Below are 13,967 nucleotides of genomic sequence, written 5' to 3'. Positions count from 1 at the left end.
AAAAAAAAAAAAAAAAAAGAGCGAGAAAAAGAGAAGAAGTGGCCCCGTTGCAGCGAGGCCGAACGGATTACCTCCGGCCCAGCTGCCACCCTGCAAATGTAGGAGTCAACGTTAAATTGCCATCTAACAAAAGGCGGCCAGTCAGGGATCCGCGGCCTGAACCTGGACCAGGTAGCGGAGGTATTGTATAAAATTTAAGCACAATGAAGTTTACGTAAGGCAAAAAAAAAGAGAGAGCGAGAGAAACGCGAGCGTAATCTAAGCAACAGGAGAAAACTGTCAAAAGAAGGAGGCGATCAAAAGACGCCAACGGAGAGGTGGGGGGGCGGCTGAAATACGGGCCGAGATTAAAAGCGGCGAACAGAGAGGATAAAGACGAGCGGTGGGTGAGGGGAAGGGGGGGAAACAATGGTGAAGCGACGGAGGCGAGGCTGCCGGCACTCACTGCGGCGCCACTCTCCTCCAGTATCTGTCGATGCCGTTCTTGAAGTAGAGCACGGCCAGCCACCGCACGTTCACGTCCAGCATGTGGTTGTTGAAGATGTTCTGCAGGACAAAAAGAAGGGCAGTGTTGGTAGAGGGGGTGGGGGATGTAGCGCACAGGTTTAGACTAACTGCAAACGGGCAAATTAAAAGACAATTAGCGTGAAACCTGTCTCCGCAGGTTCCGGGCGAGAAGCGTGATATCAATTACAACTCAATTATCATTAGTCTTGATCTGGCGTTTTCTTGGCGGTAGATGGTGCTGCGTCAGCACAACAGCGGCGGCGCTGTGGTTTGATTGGCTGTTTTCGCTCGGAGCACTTTTTAAGTATGTTGATTTTTTTTTTTCTTTCTTCTTTTTACTCTCTTTCACTGCACTGCTGAGTCACTCAGCATCCTAATGTGCTTCCTTCAGGAAATACAGCCGCGTTTCTGCTAATACCTACTCGACTCGGGTCAGTCTGTGCGCGAACTAAACTGCCACTAACAGGTACTACATGTTGCCGCTGAAGATAATTACCGCTCCCAAATGTGAACAGTCGGGCTGTACATGTGGAATATGCTGGTGCTACCGCGCCCCAGTCATGACATGGGAGAAAGAAAAATAAAATGTAGCCCCAATATAGATGTACTGTACTAACGAAATACTACTTTCTCCCCACAAAATATTAATTTGTTCATACGAAATGCTAATTTCTTCACCACAAATGATCAATTTGGTCCCACAAAATAAATATAATGTGCACATTTGTGAATATCTTGTTTCTGATGTTCATGTTTGTTCCCTGTTAGGCTAAAAAATAATAAGCCTAAAAATATTTTTATTTTATTTTATTCACTTTTTATATTTTAATTAACATAATCTCCATTCTTTTCTATTGTACGGTTTCTGTAATTATGCAAATCTCCCCAATGTGGGATTAATAAAGTCTCCTTCTTCTTCTTCGTGGGATCAAAATAACGTCGCCACATTATAAAGTATGCCTCTTGAATGGTCGTTACTCAGCGAGACAATAAAACTAATATGTGAAAACATAACTTTTCAATGTTACTATTATCTGACGATCACTAGTCACGTTACATTAGCCATCCATCCCAGATGCTTTCTTTGCGAATGACAGAAACCGTACAGGACGTCACCTCGCTGTTGATAGGACAGCAATCATCAGGAAAGGTCTGGCTTGGTGCCACTGTATCGCAGTGTTGCAGAGTCCACATTCCTCTCACCCCTCCCAGGAACAGGAACAGGAACAGGGATTCCCACCTCAGAAGTGGAATCTTACGATCTGACATTTCACATCTCCTGTAATAAACTCCTCTAAGCTGCGTTGACGCAACTGAACTTTAGAATGTGGCCCAGAGCCTGATTTGCCGCCGCCGCTGCCTCGGTGTTATCCTACTCCTGAATTGCGCGAGACAGGATGCCCTGAGATGGCCCTCGCTCAAAGGGACCGCGGCGCCACGGACAGACAGGCAAAACAACACTCGCAAGCAAGAAGTGTGCATCTGCAATAACGCTGATCAAAGAGTTGAAGGAAGGCAGAGGGGAAATACCTGAGGAACTGCACACCTTGCTCCTCACAGTAATGAGAAACTACAATTAGCATCTCATTGCCGTTAGCCTCGGCACAACAATAAGGCTGCAAGCTTCCATCAATGTCCGGCCAGGCTCATGTATATCACATGAGCCTGGGAGAGCGAATGAGCCTTTATTGAACTACAGTGGTTCCAAAGAACGCTCAACACTTTGCACACAACTTCAACCGGCAAGCAAATCTAAAAGAATGTGTTATTTTCAGTTGAATATCGCACCACACTGACCACAGCTGGTGACCACAGGTGAGAGCAGGAACGTCTATCATCTGGTAAATCAAGAGCTTCGTGCTTTGGCACAACTGTGCCAAATCAATGCGCTGATTCATGGAAAAGAGGCCCCATAGTAGGGCGTCCGAAACCCCATACTCCAGTCCCCAAGGAACATGGCCAAATGCCTAAAATAAGCACTGAGTGAGGCTTGTATAAATTTTAATATAACAGAAATATGGACAGGCGGGCAAATGATGTCAATCACAAAAGATGCCTTGTATAATCTCGTATTTAAGGGAAGAACACAGGGGAGCAATATTGTCTGTCAGATGTTGGACACGATCCCTTACCAAGAGGACAGAGTAGAAGCCTGGCTGGGTTTCCCACTGCCGGAGCTGCTCCTCGGCAGGCTTCAGCACAGCTGTGTCCTGACTGGTAGCCTGAGTTAAGGCCTGCAGCACCACTGAGTTGGCACTGTCCATATCCATAGCTGGATATACCTGCAGGGACAAGAAACAAGCACAAGTTTCACTGCTCTTGTTGTGTAATGTTCAGACTAAAATGCAGAGGATGTGAACTGCAGGAGTCCATTTGCATGCATTGGAATAAGTCAAAACAAAAACTGGTTAAAATTCCTTGTTGTCATTCTCTCTGGCTGCTCTCCCCAGTTTTATTCCCTCTGATAATATGGTACTTTCACACACCACGTGAATTTATTATGTTAGCAAGTCAATTTGAACAAAAGTTGGTTGACAGCACGAGCAAAGACCAAGACACGATCTAAAAAAAATGTATTAAAGATATTTTAGCTCTCCGTCTATAAAGAAATGAAGGAAGCCTTCCTCACTCCTTGCATTAGGCTTGACGATGACTCCATGGCACGTGAATACTTTTGACATGGGTAACAATAACAGTGTTTTTGTAAACCAAGAAAAGGAGGCTATCTAATTAACACGGCATGATTCATCATCATCATTATCAGGCAACAGCATCAACTGGCTTCTTCTGAGACAGACGCAGTCAGCTGGCTGCCGTGCTGCACATGGAAACCTACAGTTTACACAGCTGCCCGAAAACCTCACAACTGCGTGGCTGATTGCAATCACAACATGACGTGTGAAATTTAATCGCAAGGGTAGAAGACACAGCTGACGCGTGCCCCGTGTCAAGGCCAGAGCTAAAAGGCAGACACATGAATGAATAGAATTTTATATAATAGGGTCTTCTAATTGTCGGCCTAATGATGACATGTTAGAATTACTAGTGGTAACAGCTAGTCATTAAGTACGAAAACTAGTCGTGAATGCTAAATAAATTCAACACACACACACACACACACACACACACACACACACACACACACACACACACACACACACACACACACACACACACACACACACAGTATAGAGACCACAGTACGACCTGTATTTGCAGAGAAATTTGTGATGACAACAAAAATAATCCCTCGTGATATTGGTATTGACCAGTCGTGCAGGCACACAGTTGGAGGAAGCGTTTGCTTAGCTTGGGTTAGAATGGAAACGCTGCCATCTGCAGCCCAAACACAAAGTTGCAGTGTTACTCTGTACAGGACGAGCATCAGTCATGTCGCCACAAGCGACAAGCTTGGTCAACAACAGCTTTCACAAAGAACAGACTGATTCAATCAATAAACACGTTGTATATGAATAATCAATATGAGACGGTTGCTTTTTTTCCAAAGGTGTGAAGTAACCCGTGATCCATAATACAGCTGCACGAGGATTTGATCCTTTGTTCGTTCTTATTTTCTGTATATACGTATGTATATTTCAGACACAAAAAGGTGTATGTATGGTCAGGTACAAATTGTTGCATGGCCTATTCAGTATTTTGTTTACCTTAGCACGCTAACCAGTGATAGAAATGATGGGCATCGACCACTTGACTAATTCTTTGAGAACTAAAATTTAGTTATTACATCAAAATGTAGAAATCCTTTGGAGACAGCTGGACAGCTCCAGGAAAAAAAGAAAAAAAAAACTAACCCTTGCTGTATTGAGAAATAAAGAGGAGATGAAACACCAAGGCTGTGCAAAAGGGGGGAAAAAGCAAATGATTGTAATAATTGTAAATTTCCTTCAAAAAAATGTCAACTCATCAAGCCATTATTGTGCATCCATGTAGGTATTATGTAAAATTCTCTACATACATCATTTTTCCCAGGTAGGTCTAAAATTCACCCTTTAGAGAGAGTCCGTTGTATGGTTATCCTGCCTACTCTTTCATGTAGACACAGGATTAGTCACTTCAAAGATTAATAATATTTTATACATAAATATATATTTATACTATAGTGCAATAATGAATCCTGTCCAATGCAAGAAATTGATAGAAGAGAAGACAATTTTAAAGCCTATTACTCAGCAAAAACATATCAATGTTACATATTTTATGTATGATAATGTTGGATGAAGGGCATCATTAAGGCTTTAACCAGTCCTAATGAGATTTTCTTTCATTATTTACCCAGGCTGAGGCTCAGAAGTGATAACCACCAGTTCATAGAAATTACCTGTAAAGCAAAGTCACATTTCCAGTCTGACTTTTCTGTTTTTGCTTTATTTAATTTTGATATATGGCCCCCGAGTGTGTCTGAAATACACAATGAACTGACTGCATGAACTAGCACTCCTTCAAAGTCCAACTGGCATATCAATCTTACAAATCGCGTTAAATCACATCATTAATCCTGGAGTGATGGCTGAACACACACACACACACACACACACACACACACACACACACACACACACACACACACACACACACACACACACACACACACACACACCTGCAATATCTATATTCAAAACATTAACCTGCTAGCCAGTTTGTCATATGTTTAGCAAATAAATAGCCCCTGAACCTAACGGCATCCCCTTTAATACATAAGGTAAAAGTTGCTTGCACTGTTACACCACCAAAACGGTGCATGGAGAGTCTGCAAATGCCAATGTAACCATTTCAAACACAGTTATCGTGTTTGAAATGGTGCAGTGCTGTTTTAGAGAACCAGGCTGGCCGAAACAAGCTGGTGGGTTGGGTCTCCTACAAAAGCATTAGCGACTGTATTTTTTCTACGCCACATTGACAAAATATATATATATCAACAGCTGTGTTTAATGGTCTGGGTTGCTGTAGTCGACACCTTAACAAGCACCAGCGGCTAAGCATCATACATAAGCCCAAACACTGAAGCTAACTTTGGGCTAGCGAGCGAGCTGCACTCACTCACAAGGGAGACCAGTGTCCGAAACATTGAGCACATCTTCCCTCAAACAAAATCCAAAGGAGAAACACGGAAGTGGACTTACCTAAAAGACCGAGGAGAGAAAAACAGAATGATTGGTCCGGTGCTTATTGTACCAGGTGAATGTAATGGGAGATGGAAACACACGTTTGGAGGAATGGCGCGAGCAACGCAGCAGGCGCGCATTGATGACGTCACACAATCTAAATACAGTCTGTCAGGGCAGCCGCAGCCGGTGCAGGATTTGGTATATTTTTTTTCATTTTCATTTTCATTTATGTTTTTGTTGTGTTTTGTTTTGTTTGATCCTGAATGAGCGGGACCGGCCAGCGGCTGTCAGCAAAGGCGGAACTAATGTTGCACAAAACTATCATATTGTTATAAAATTGAAAAAACAAAAAAAAGTCCCACCACAGTGTTCTTTTGCTCTTTTGTGCGTTGGTAATATAATAAGGAGATGTGGCGAAAGGATTTCTACTTTCAAGCGTAAATATATGAAGCAAATATACTCTATGTGATATATTACATAATTGTAAAGTGCTTTTATCTTTACTGAGAGTCTGATCTAATGTCAATGTAGAAATCACAATAAACATAAGTTTAACGTTACAAAAATGTATAACAATTTACTTCACTTTCTTTCAATGCATTCGGCCCTTTACTCTGAATAGTGAGCACGGAAAATCATGCTGTGACATTCCTGCATCTGTTCACGCTGTGCAATTGAGCTGCTTTAGCCAATGCCAGCCAGCAGGGGGCAATCAACGGGTTTCATTCTGTGGGAGTTCGAGAGTTCCAGCATTCTGCACGTTTAAATTCATTATTGAAGAATCGCTTCATGAAGAATCCTAACCCTAACCTAATCTTTAAAACGAAGTGCTTCACCTTGAACTAACTTTAAAAATTAAAAATTAAAATTTTAAAAAAATTGCGTCATTAAAATAAACCAGGTGTGAATGTACGAGTTTAGAGGTGAGGGTTAACATTCAGGAATTTGAATCCATTCAACCATCATGTAGAGGAAGCCTCTGTGTGTGTGTGTGTGTGTGTGTGTGTGTGTGTGTGTGTGTGTGTGTGTGTGTGTGTGTAAGGGGGAGTGTCATCTGGCAACTTTATTCTCCCTGTCCTCATTCTCGATTTTAAGCAGTTCCAATGACGTTTCCACTCTGAGCAGGCCCTACCTTATTTTTGGACAAGACTTTGTTGTGCTGGATTCAATGGAATCTTTTTTTGTCGCTACTGGTGTTGTGGTAGTGGTCTACTATGCTGTGAAACTGCTGCTGTTCAGTAGAATGCTTTTGCCAAAGCTGTGGTTTCCAGTGCCAAAGTCCTTTTTTACCTCTATGGGAGAATGGGCAGGTAAGGCACGGTGTGTGTGTGTGTGTGTGTGTGTGTGTGTGTGTGTGTGTGTGTGTGTGTGTGTGTGTGTGTGTGTGTGTGTGTGTGTGTTATTATCAAACGGCTTTATAACATATAACACATAATAATATGCTATGTCACTAAGCAATAGCCTAACATAAGCATCAGCATACACAAACACAAGACATAAGCATTCAGCTGAAAGTGGATAATATACTTGAACTAATTTCCAAAATCAAGTATGCATTTGCATGCAGCACACAGACGCTTTTCAGTTCAGGTGCTGCTTGAATAACCGGTAATGCAACTGGAGTAAAAATTTAACCTGCAGTCTAGGAGACTTGTTAAGACTCCTGCATGTTGCACAAGACCTCTGAAAGAGACAAGTCTTGACGTTTCTGTTATATTGCATGCTCATACATACCTACATACCTATGGAGCAGCTGTTTTTGCGTGTTTTCATAGTGTTACACATGGGGAGGTGGGCAAGTGAGGTGGGAGTTGAACAACATTATTGCATGTAAAACAAAGCTGCCATCAACACTGATATAATTGAATTGGCTTCTGCAGAAAAGTTTGGTAAGATTTAAGAAGTCTTAAATGGGGAATAAAAAAAAACAGATCCAGCAGTTACAGTGAGATATAATGTAAAGGTTGAGAACTGTGCCAGTGCCAAGTTAGAGTTCAGCTGGGAAGAGGGGAATGACTCTGCCTGTCACCCTTTCCCAGCGGTTTGACCAAAATGTTCCTCTCCAGATCTTAGAGTGGGCTCATCTAATCCTTTGGTGGCTGCTGAAAAGGTTACTTATTCTCTCACAGAGGCAGTGAAAGGGAAACACAGCCGATCTGTCCTTTTTTCCTCAAGTCCACTTTCACTACATTCCAAAACAGCCCAAAAAAAACAGTCATCAGAACAACATGTTCAGTTCTGTGTTATTTTGAACTTATTACTCATCACTGGAATATTTTTATTAGTTATTTAATAAGTCTGCCAATATCTTTATTGACTTTCTATTATAGGTCACAGAATTGTCACTATATTGACAATAAATTACCAGTAGATTTAAGAGCAGATGTAATTTATCAGGGCTGAGTTCCATTTGGTGTGCCTTTGCATTGAGCCAATCGAAACAAGATCAGCATCTGGAGTCTTTTGGGTTGGACCGCAACGCAGCGCTGATTCCCAAAATTGCAAACATCTGAGTGGAGGCAAACTAATCTGAGCCTAAATTGACCTATGGTTCATAAAAAGGCCAGTGTTGTTGTGATGTCACAAAGGGCACTAATCCCATCAGTTAGCCAGCCACCACCTTTTTTGTCCCCTTTAAGATATATCAAAGGTTAAACAAAACATCGAGTTTAGCAGGAAACCAATACATATTTACAGGAGAATGTAAACAGAGCAATAAATATGCTGTTTTCTGAATATCTACTTTTTAAAAAAAACAATAGCAGTAATGAAGAATCCTGAGGGGCCGCTTCACGGGCGATATTAACATGAGTATACTTTCTAAGGCAGTGGGTAAATACTTGCCTGTTTGAAGCGCTTACACAGTCTGTTCCACTTTACCACAGTGACTAAAAACAAATCAACAACCACAACAAATCAAAATGATTCAGACACATTTCTATAAAAAACAATTGAAAAAAAAATGAAGGGCTCCCTTTAAGTGTGAAAAAGAATTTGTTTTTTTTAGTAGTAAGGGCGTCATGGTGGCAGGATGGAGTCAATTGCAATCAGAAAACAAGGAGTTCCTGTTTGGATCCTTTATCGGAGCCAGAGAACAGACTGTACGCTCTGATAAAACAGAAAGAGACAGGATGGGTTCATGTAAGCCCAAAACAATCCTAACATTGGTCCTCCAGCGGAGGCTTCCAGCTCTGAGCGACGTTGCCCCCATCTAGTGTACGGAAGAAGAAGTGAAGAACAATGTGACAGCTGATGGAGCCCTTTAACACAGTGATGTTTTTCTCCCTGTTTTAGTGGTGACTGGAGCGTCTCAAGGCATAGGAAAAGAGTATGCTTTTCAGGTAAGTCACCACCAGAATGGCACTCTGTGTGGTAGCATAATATTTGTGTTATATTAATTTATAGTCTCAGGTTTAATATAATTTTATATGATTTTTTATTTTTTTTTAACTTGATCAAATGCACGTCTAAAACATATCTTTATACAGTGTCCTTGAGGATTAATTTATCTCACAATTTGTACGTCTTCCTGCCATCTTTATGCCCTCTATTGCACCTCTGCCTCCCACAGCTGGCTCAGCAAGGAATGAATGTGGTCATCATAAGCCGGAGCAGAGCAGATCTGGACTTGGTGGCCAAAGGGATAAGTAAAAACCTCACATATATTTGTCAACGGGTGACATCACATTTGAGACGATGAATGAGGTTGCCAACTGTCGCTAACACTGGTCCCCACCCCACCCATCTCTCCTCCTCAGGTCAATCCACAGGGAAAAATGTGAAAGTGATAGTGGCAGACTTGACAAAAGACGACGTCTTTGAGGAAATTGAGGAGGAACTGAAGTATCTGAACATCGGCGTTCTGGGTTAAATGTTTTCTTTTGTTTTTTCAGCAAGCACCATAAAGTTCATAAGATAGAGACATAATCTCATTTGAAACTCTCCCCACCACCCTCCCCCAACCCTCCTCTTACATTTTAGTCAATAACGTTGGAATGCTTCCCAGCTTCATCCCAGTCCAGTTCCTTGACACTGCAGAGTTGGAACAGGTCAGTTCCCTGCAGGATTCTCTTGCTCAGAGGACATTGCAAAAACACACATTTCATTTATGTGAGAACAGGCCTAATCTTAAAAATCTTGCCCTAAAAAAATCTGTTTCGGTGCTTTCAGACAATTACAACGGTGATAAGTTGCAATGTGAAAACCATGACCAAGGTGTGTGCGTGTACATTATTTCCCTTTATTTGTTTGAAACAAGTGAATCGTGGAGTGCAGATTTTTCTTTTTGGCTCATGTTGGAGCGTGCCTTTATGCTAAGCCCAAAACACAATTCATTGTGTTTGTCATGTTGTCCCTACCATAGAAAAAAAAATCGATGTACATCAGTTGCCCCAAATTTGAATTGAACTGCATTCTTTTCTCTCCCAGATGTGCAAAATAGTCCTCCCAAACATGGAGAGCAGGTGCCCTCACTGTCAACATTGTATCAGATTTAATTTGCAGTATTAACAAAGCCAAGTTGGATCAAAATGCTGCACTTGTGTTTCTTCCTGGGACAGGCAGAAAGGGCTGATCATCAACGTTTCGTCCGGAATTGCCACTATCCCGGTCCCCATGTTCAGCCTGTATGCTGCTTCCAAGGTATGACGGTCATCACCGGTGTATCCGGCATTCTCCAAAATGCCAGTATGAGACGACTCTTAATAAAGTAGCTGTGGTTCCTTCAGGTGTATGTGGAAAGGTTATCCCAGTGTCTTCAGGCGGAATACAAAGATAAAGGGATCATTATACAGGTACGCTGGTCCTTCCTGAGGACCCAACACAGGTCCATTAAATAAAGTGAGAAAAGTTATATTGTATTGCAAGTTGTGTCACAGTGGATTTCTGCTCTGGCTTCAGGTTGTGTCTCCCTTTGGCGTCTCCACTCGGATGTCAGCGTATTCCAAAAACCTGGTAACTCTGGCACCAGAGTATTTCGTTAAAAGCTCCCTGCAGTACGTCACAGCTGGAGACAAAACATATGGCAGCGTCAGGCATGCACTCATGGTAGGACTCACTGCTACCATCTGATTATTGCAATAGGTAACGTCACAGGGAACAACATGGGACTATTTAGTCCCATTAAATCATTGTTTGTGTGCGTGCTTGTGTGTTCATACAGGCCTGGTTCCTGCAGTGTATCCCTAAGAAGATTCTCTATGCGGACGCTTTGCTGTATGGCTTGCAAGACTTTATCCGGGAGAAAGTAGCGGAGGCTAACATCAAGTTGTGAGGACAGAGGGGGGGAGCAAAGAGGAGCAATGCTCAGACATCAATATCTCCCTGTCTTTTAAACTCCAATTGAATGTACAACAGCTTTGTGCGGCTTGTGTTCTTGCATTAATCGTGGAACTTCCTTCCTAAACCATTAAGCCAACTTTTGACCCCTTGGTCGAGGTCAATATCTTTAAAATCCACGTGTATTGGCGGGGGGGGGGGGGATAAACTAATGCTAATATTAAGGAAGACTATAAACATAGGGCTAAATATGCAGTTTTCTGGAGATCCCGTTGTTTTTATTTTGCACCGCTGGAGTCTAGAGTGAATTAATGGAATACCACAAATCCATCCATCCATTTTCAATACAAGTTTCATACTTACTATGTTTTCCATTGTAACATTAATGACACAACAGAGAAGCACAGCAGATTGCAAAAACCCTTAAACTTTACATCTATTGTGTCAAAGACATTGTACATTGCACGCGTGATACCTAGTACTGGTCCTCAGAAAGGCAGAGAAAACAATAGATGACTAACACCATCGCCATCCTCCATGACCTTCTAAACAGTCGGGCATGGAAGGGAACCGACGAGCTCCTGCAGGCCGTCTGAGGTAATAAGAAATGTAAGAAACGGCTCGAGGCTCGCCTGCCGTTTGATATACGGTGTTTAAAGCACGCACAAACATTTCCTCTTCTGGGCTCAAGCATGTGCAGAAGCAGACAAGTGAAGCCGCGTGAAATAGTATGTGCTAACCGAGATGTTTGACCTAATAGAGTCACTAATCATGAGGGCGACCGTGCTGTTTAGGCAGCTGTGACGAATGAATGCTCCCGTGAGAGCGAAGGTGCAGCGGATTGGAAAAGGAGGCAGGGCAGGAGACGAGGGGTTGCAGTGGCCGACATGATCCATGAGTGGGCTGACAGAACCTGGCAAATGAGTCACCTTCACATGGGAGCAGTGGGTTAGAAATACTAGATTCTTGTTTTTTGTTTATTGTTTTTACATTTTACAATCTTGAGAAGTAGTTGATATTTCTAACTACTGTGTTCAGTCTTTTTACACTGGTAAAGGTACAAAGGTAAAACGTCTCTAAGTTGACATTGACTTGCAATAAAAGGTTGTTTTTTTTTCCTGAAATGACAACATGAACAACATTGGACCACTAAGTGCAATATCTGTTTAATTTTTTTTAGGGGAAACGTTAATTTATTTGTAAGTGAATCCATTTAAAGTGCGTTGACTCCATTCAAGCAAGTATCAACTCCCGGCTCAATTTGCTGTACTGTATTGTAGCGTTTTAAATAGCCGCTAGAGGGCGGAGTAAGCAAACGATTCAGCGGGACTGTTGAGCAGGCAGAGGAAACACACTCGCGCGCACTTTACACTGATGAGAAGATTTATTATCTGGGCCTATGTTATCAAAAGCAATGTCTAGGCTTCATTTATACACCAGACAAAGTTATGACGCCACACACACTGAAGATGTTTCTGTCATGCAGATGGTGCAGGGTAACAGTACACCTTGAACTGCAGGTGTTACCGCTGTTTGGAATTTGTGTGTCATTATTTTAGTAACAAAATAAAAGTGTGTGTAGGGAGAGGACGGATCAACGTTGTTAAATAGGCTTTTCAATTTGACAATTCAAAGAAGTCAAAATACCAAGCATTACTTTTCCTTTGGTTGATAATCAGGTGATTCGTATCGGAAGACGCTTCCTTGAAAACTGTTTGGAAAATATGCAGCTCTTTCTGGCGTGAACAGTCTAGAGAAAAGATGGCAATCTGTTTCACATGATTCAAACACACACCACTTAATAATAATAATAAAAAAAAAAAAGCTAAGCTAAGCTAGCTAGCATGCTAACGCCATCACGAAAATCAATATTTCTCAACAGTATGTTGTGCTTGATGTAAGAAAAAAAACAGGTTTTACCTGTTCATTACCATCCCTTGCTGCCACTCTGAAAGCTGAGAAGTTTGTGGCGTTGACGTCCTCCTTACATCACCAATTTCGACAAAGTTTGTTCAGTTTGTGCAAAATGTGTTTGAGATCTATTATTTGGACGTGTCAGCAGCAGACTGCACTTCACACACTTTTCATTGCGAACACAGTTTGTGCGTTTCAGCACTCAAGCTGTAAGTCTAGCACAGGGTTGTGTGACTTAACACACCTGACTTGACTTCCACTTAAGGGGAATTTCCAGGAGCGGTTATTTGCCCCTCTATTTAGCCTCAGTTTGGAGCAACGTGTCACCTGCAGCTGAAGTCAAAAGTTGTTTTCTGAAGCGCGGGGACTTTCTTCACCTGGGGTGATGTGGAATTTAGCACAGCAGCAATTTTTGGAACCCTTTAATTTACCTAATCCAAAGCAACTCCAACATCAAAAAAATGAAGTTCCTTAACAGTTGATAGGTCCACATTACGACTGTTATAATGACAGATTACCTGAAGCCAAAAGGGAGGCTCCACACACACCAAGCATCGGTGTGGGAAATCATCTCTACCAGTCTGGTTGAACATCTTTTTTTTCTTTTTTTTTATGGTCACATTAAAGCACAAACTTGTCTCGACTCGTCTATGCAACAAAAGGTGTATTGTGAAAGAGGTGAAAGGAAAGTCACCCTTTTCATTTTGCGGTAGTTCAAGTCAAGAGTTGGGCCCTCCAAGAGTTTCTACGTGCGTGAGTGAGAGCGAGCGGAGGGACGATGCCTTTGTGGACGCTCCCTGCGTGACTCCTCCATCCTCACTGGACACTGCTTGCTTGTTGTTTCAGTAAACAAAGTCTCCAGAGAGCTTCCAAGACAAACCCACAGCCACTGAAGCCCACCCAGAAGCTGAGGTCAGAGCCGCTAACCTTCAGACGCACTCCAATGGAAGAAAGCTGAACAACATTTATTTCAGGTTGAAGTAGTTTTTGATGAAAACCGGGAACTCATCTGAATCCAAGTGGACGGTTGATGACTCAAGATAACTGCCCCCCTCTACATCCACCACTGAAAACAAGACTAGATAATGCTGGGTTCTGGACCAATAACAATGTTTTGATTCATTAATTTCAAAAGCATTGAAA

General features: G+C 42.1%; 2 protein-coding genes across 2 annotated transcripts in view; one reads left to right on the top strand and one right to left on the bottom strand.

Annotated features, from left to right (window-relative positions):
* Nucleotides 1-5,810, bottom strand: part of ipo11 (importin 11) — a 76,985-nt gene extending 71,175 nt beyond the window's left edge. The window contains exons 1-3 of the mRNA XM_076049459.1: nucleotides 5,649-5,810; nucleotides 2,640-2,789; nucleotides 446-546 (exon numbers count right to left, since the gene is read on the bottom strand). Of these exons, the coding sequence (XP_075905574.1) occupies nucleotides 446-546; nucleotides 2,640-2,777 (239 nt within the window). The 5' untranslated portion in view covers nucleotides 2,778-2,789; nucleotides 5,649-5,810. The remainder of the gene's footprint in view (nucleotides 1-445; nucleotides 547-2,639; nucleotides 2,790-5,648) is intronic.
* Nucleotides 5,811-6,710: 900 nt separating this feature from the next.
* On the top strand, nucleotides 6,711-12,036 carry hsd17b3 (hydroxysteroid (17-beta) dehydrogenase 3). The gene is made up of 11 exons (XM_076049488.1): nucleotides 6,711-6,943; nucleotides 8,928-8,974; nucleotides 9,205-9,280; nucleotides 9,392-9,499; nucleotides 9,615-9,682; nucleotides 9,804-9,848; nucleotides 10,062-10,096; nucleotides 10,193-10,274; nucleotides 10,361-10,426; nucleotides 10,533-10,679; nucleotides 10,795-12,036. The coding sequence occupies exons 1-11, from the start codon at nucleotides 6,802-6,804 to the stop codon at nucleotides 10,903-10,905; spliced, it is 927 nt and encodes a 308-aa protein (XP_075905603.1). The 5' UTR covers nucleotides 6,711-6,801; the 3' UTR covers nucleotides 10,906-12,036.
* The last annotated feature ends 1,931 nt before the right edge of the window (nucleotides 12,037-13,967 follow it).

Source organism: Nelusetta ayraudi, unplaced genomic scaffold (assembly GCF_046127955.1).
Source record: "Nelusetta ayraudi isolate G7.1 ecotype Tasmania unplaced genomic scaffold, CSIRO-AGI_Nayr_v1 ptg000116l, whole genome shotgun sequence".
In the NCBI taxonomy this organism is placed as follows: domain Eukaryota; kingdom Metazoa; phylum Chordata; class Actinopteri; order Tetraodontiformes; family Monacanthidae; genus Nelusetta; species Nelusetta ayraudi.
This window is presented reverse-complemented; position numbering and strand designations above follow the sequence as displayed.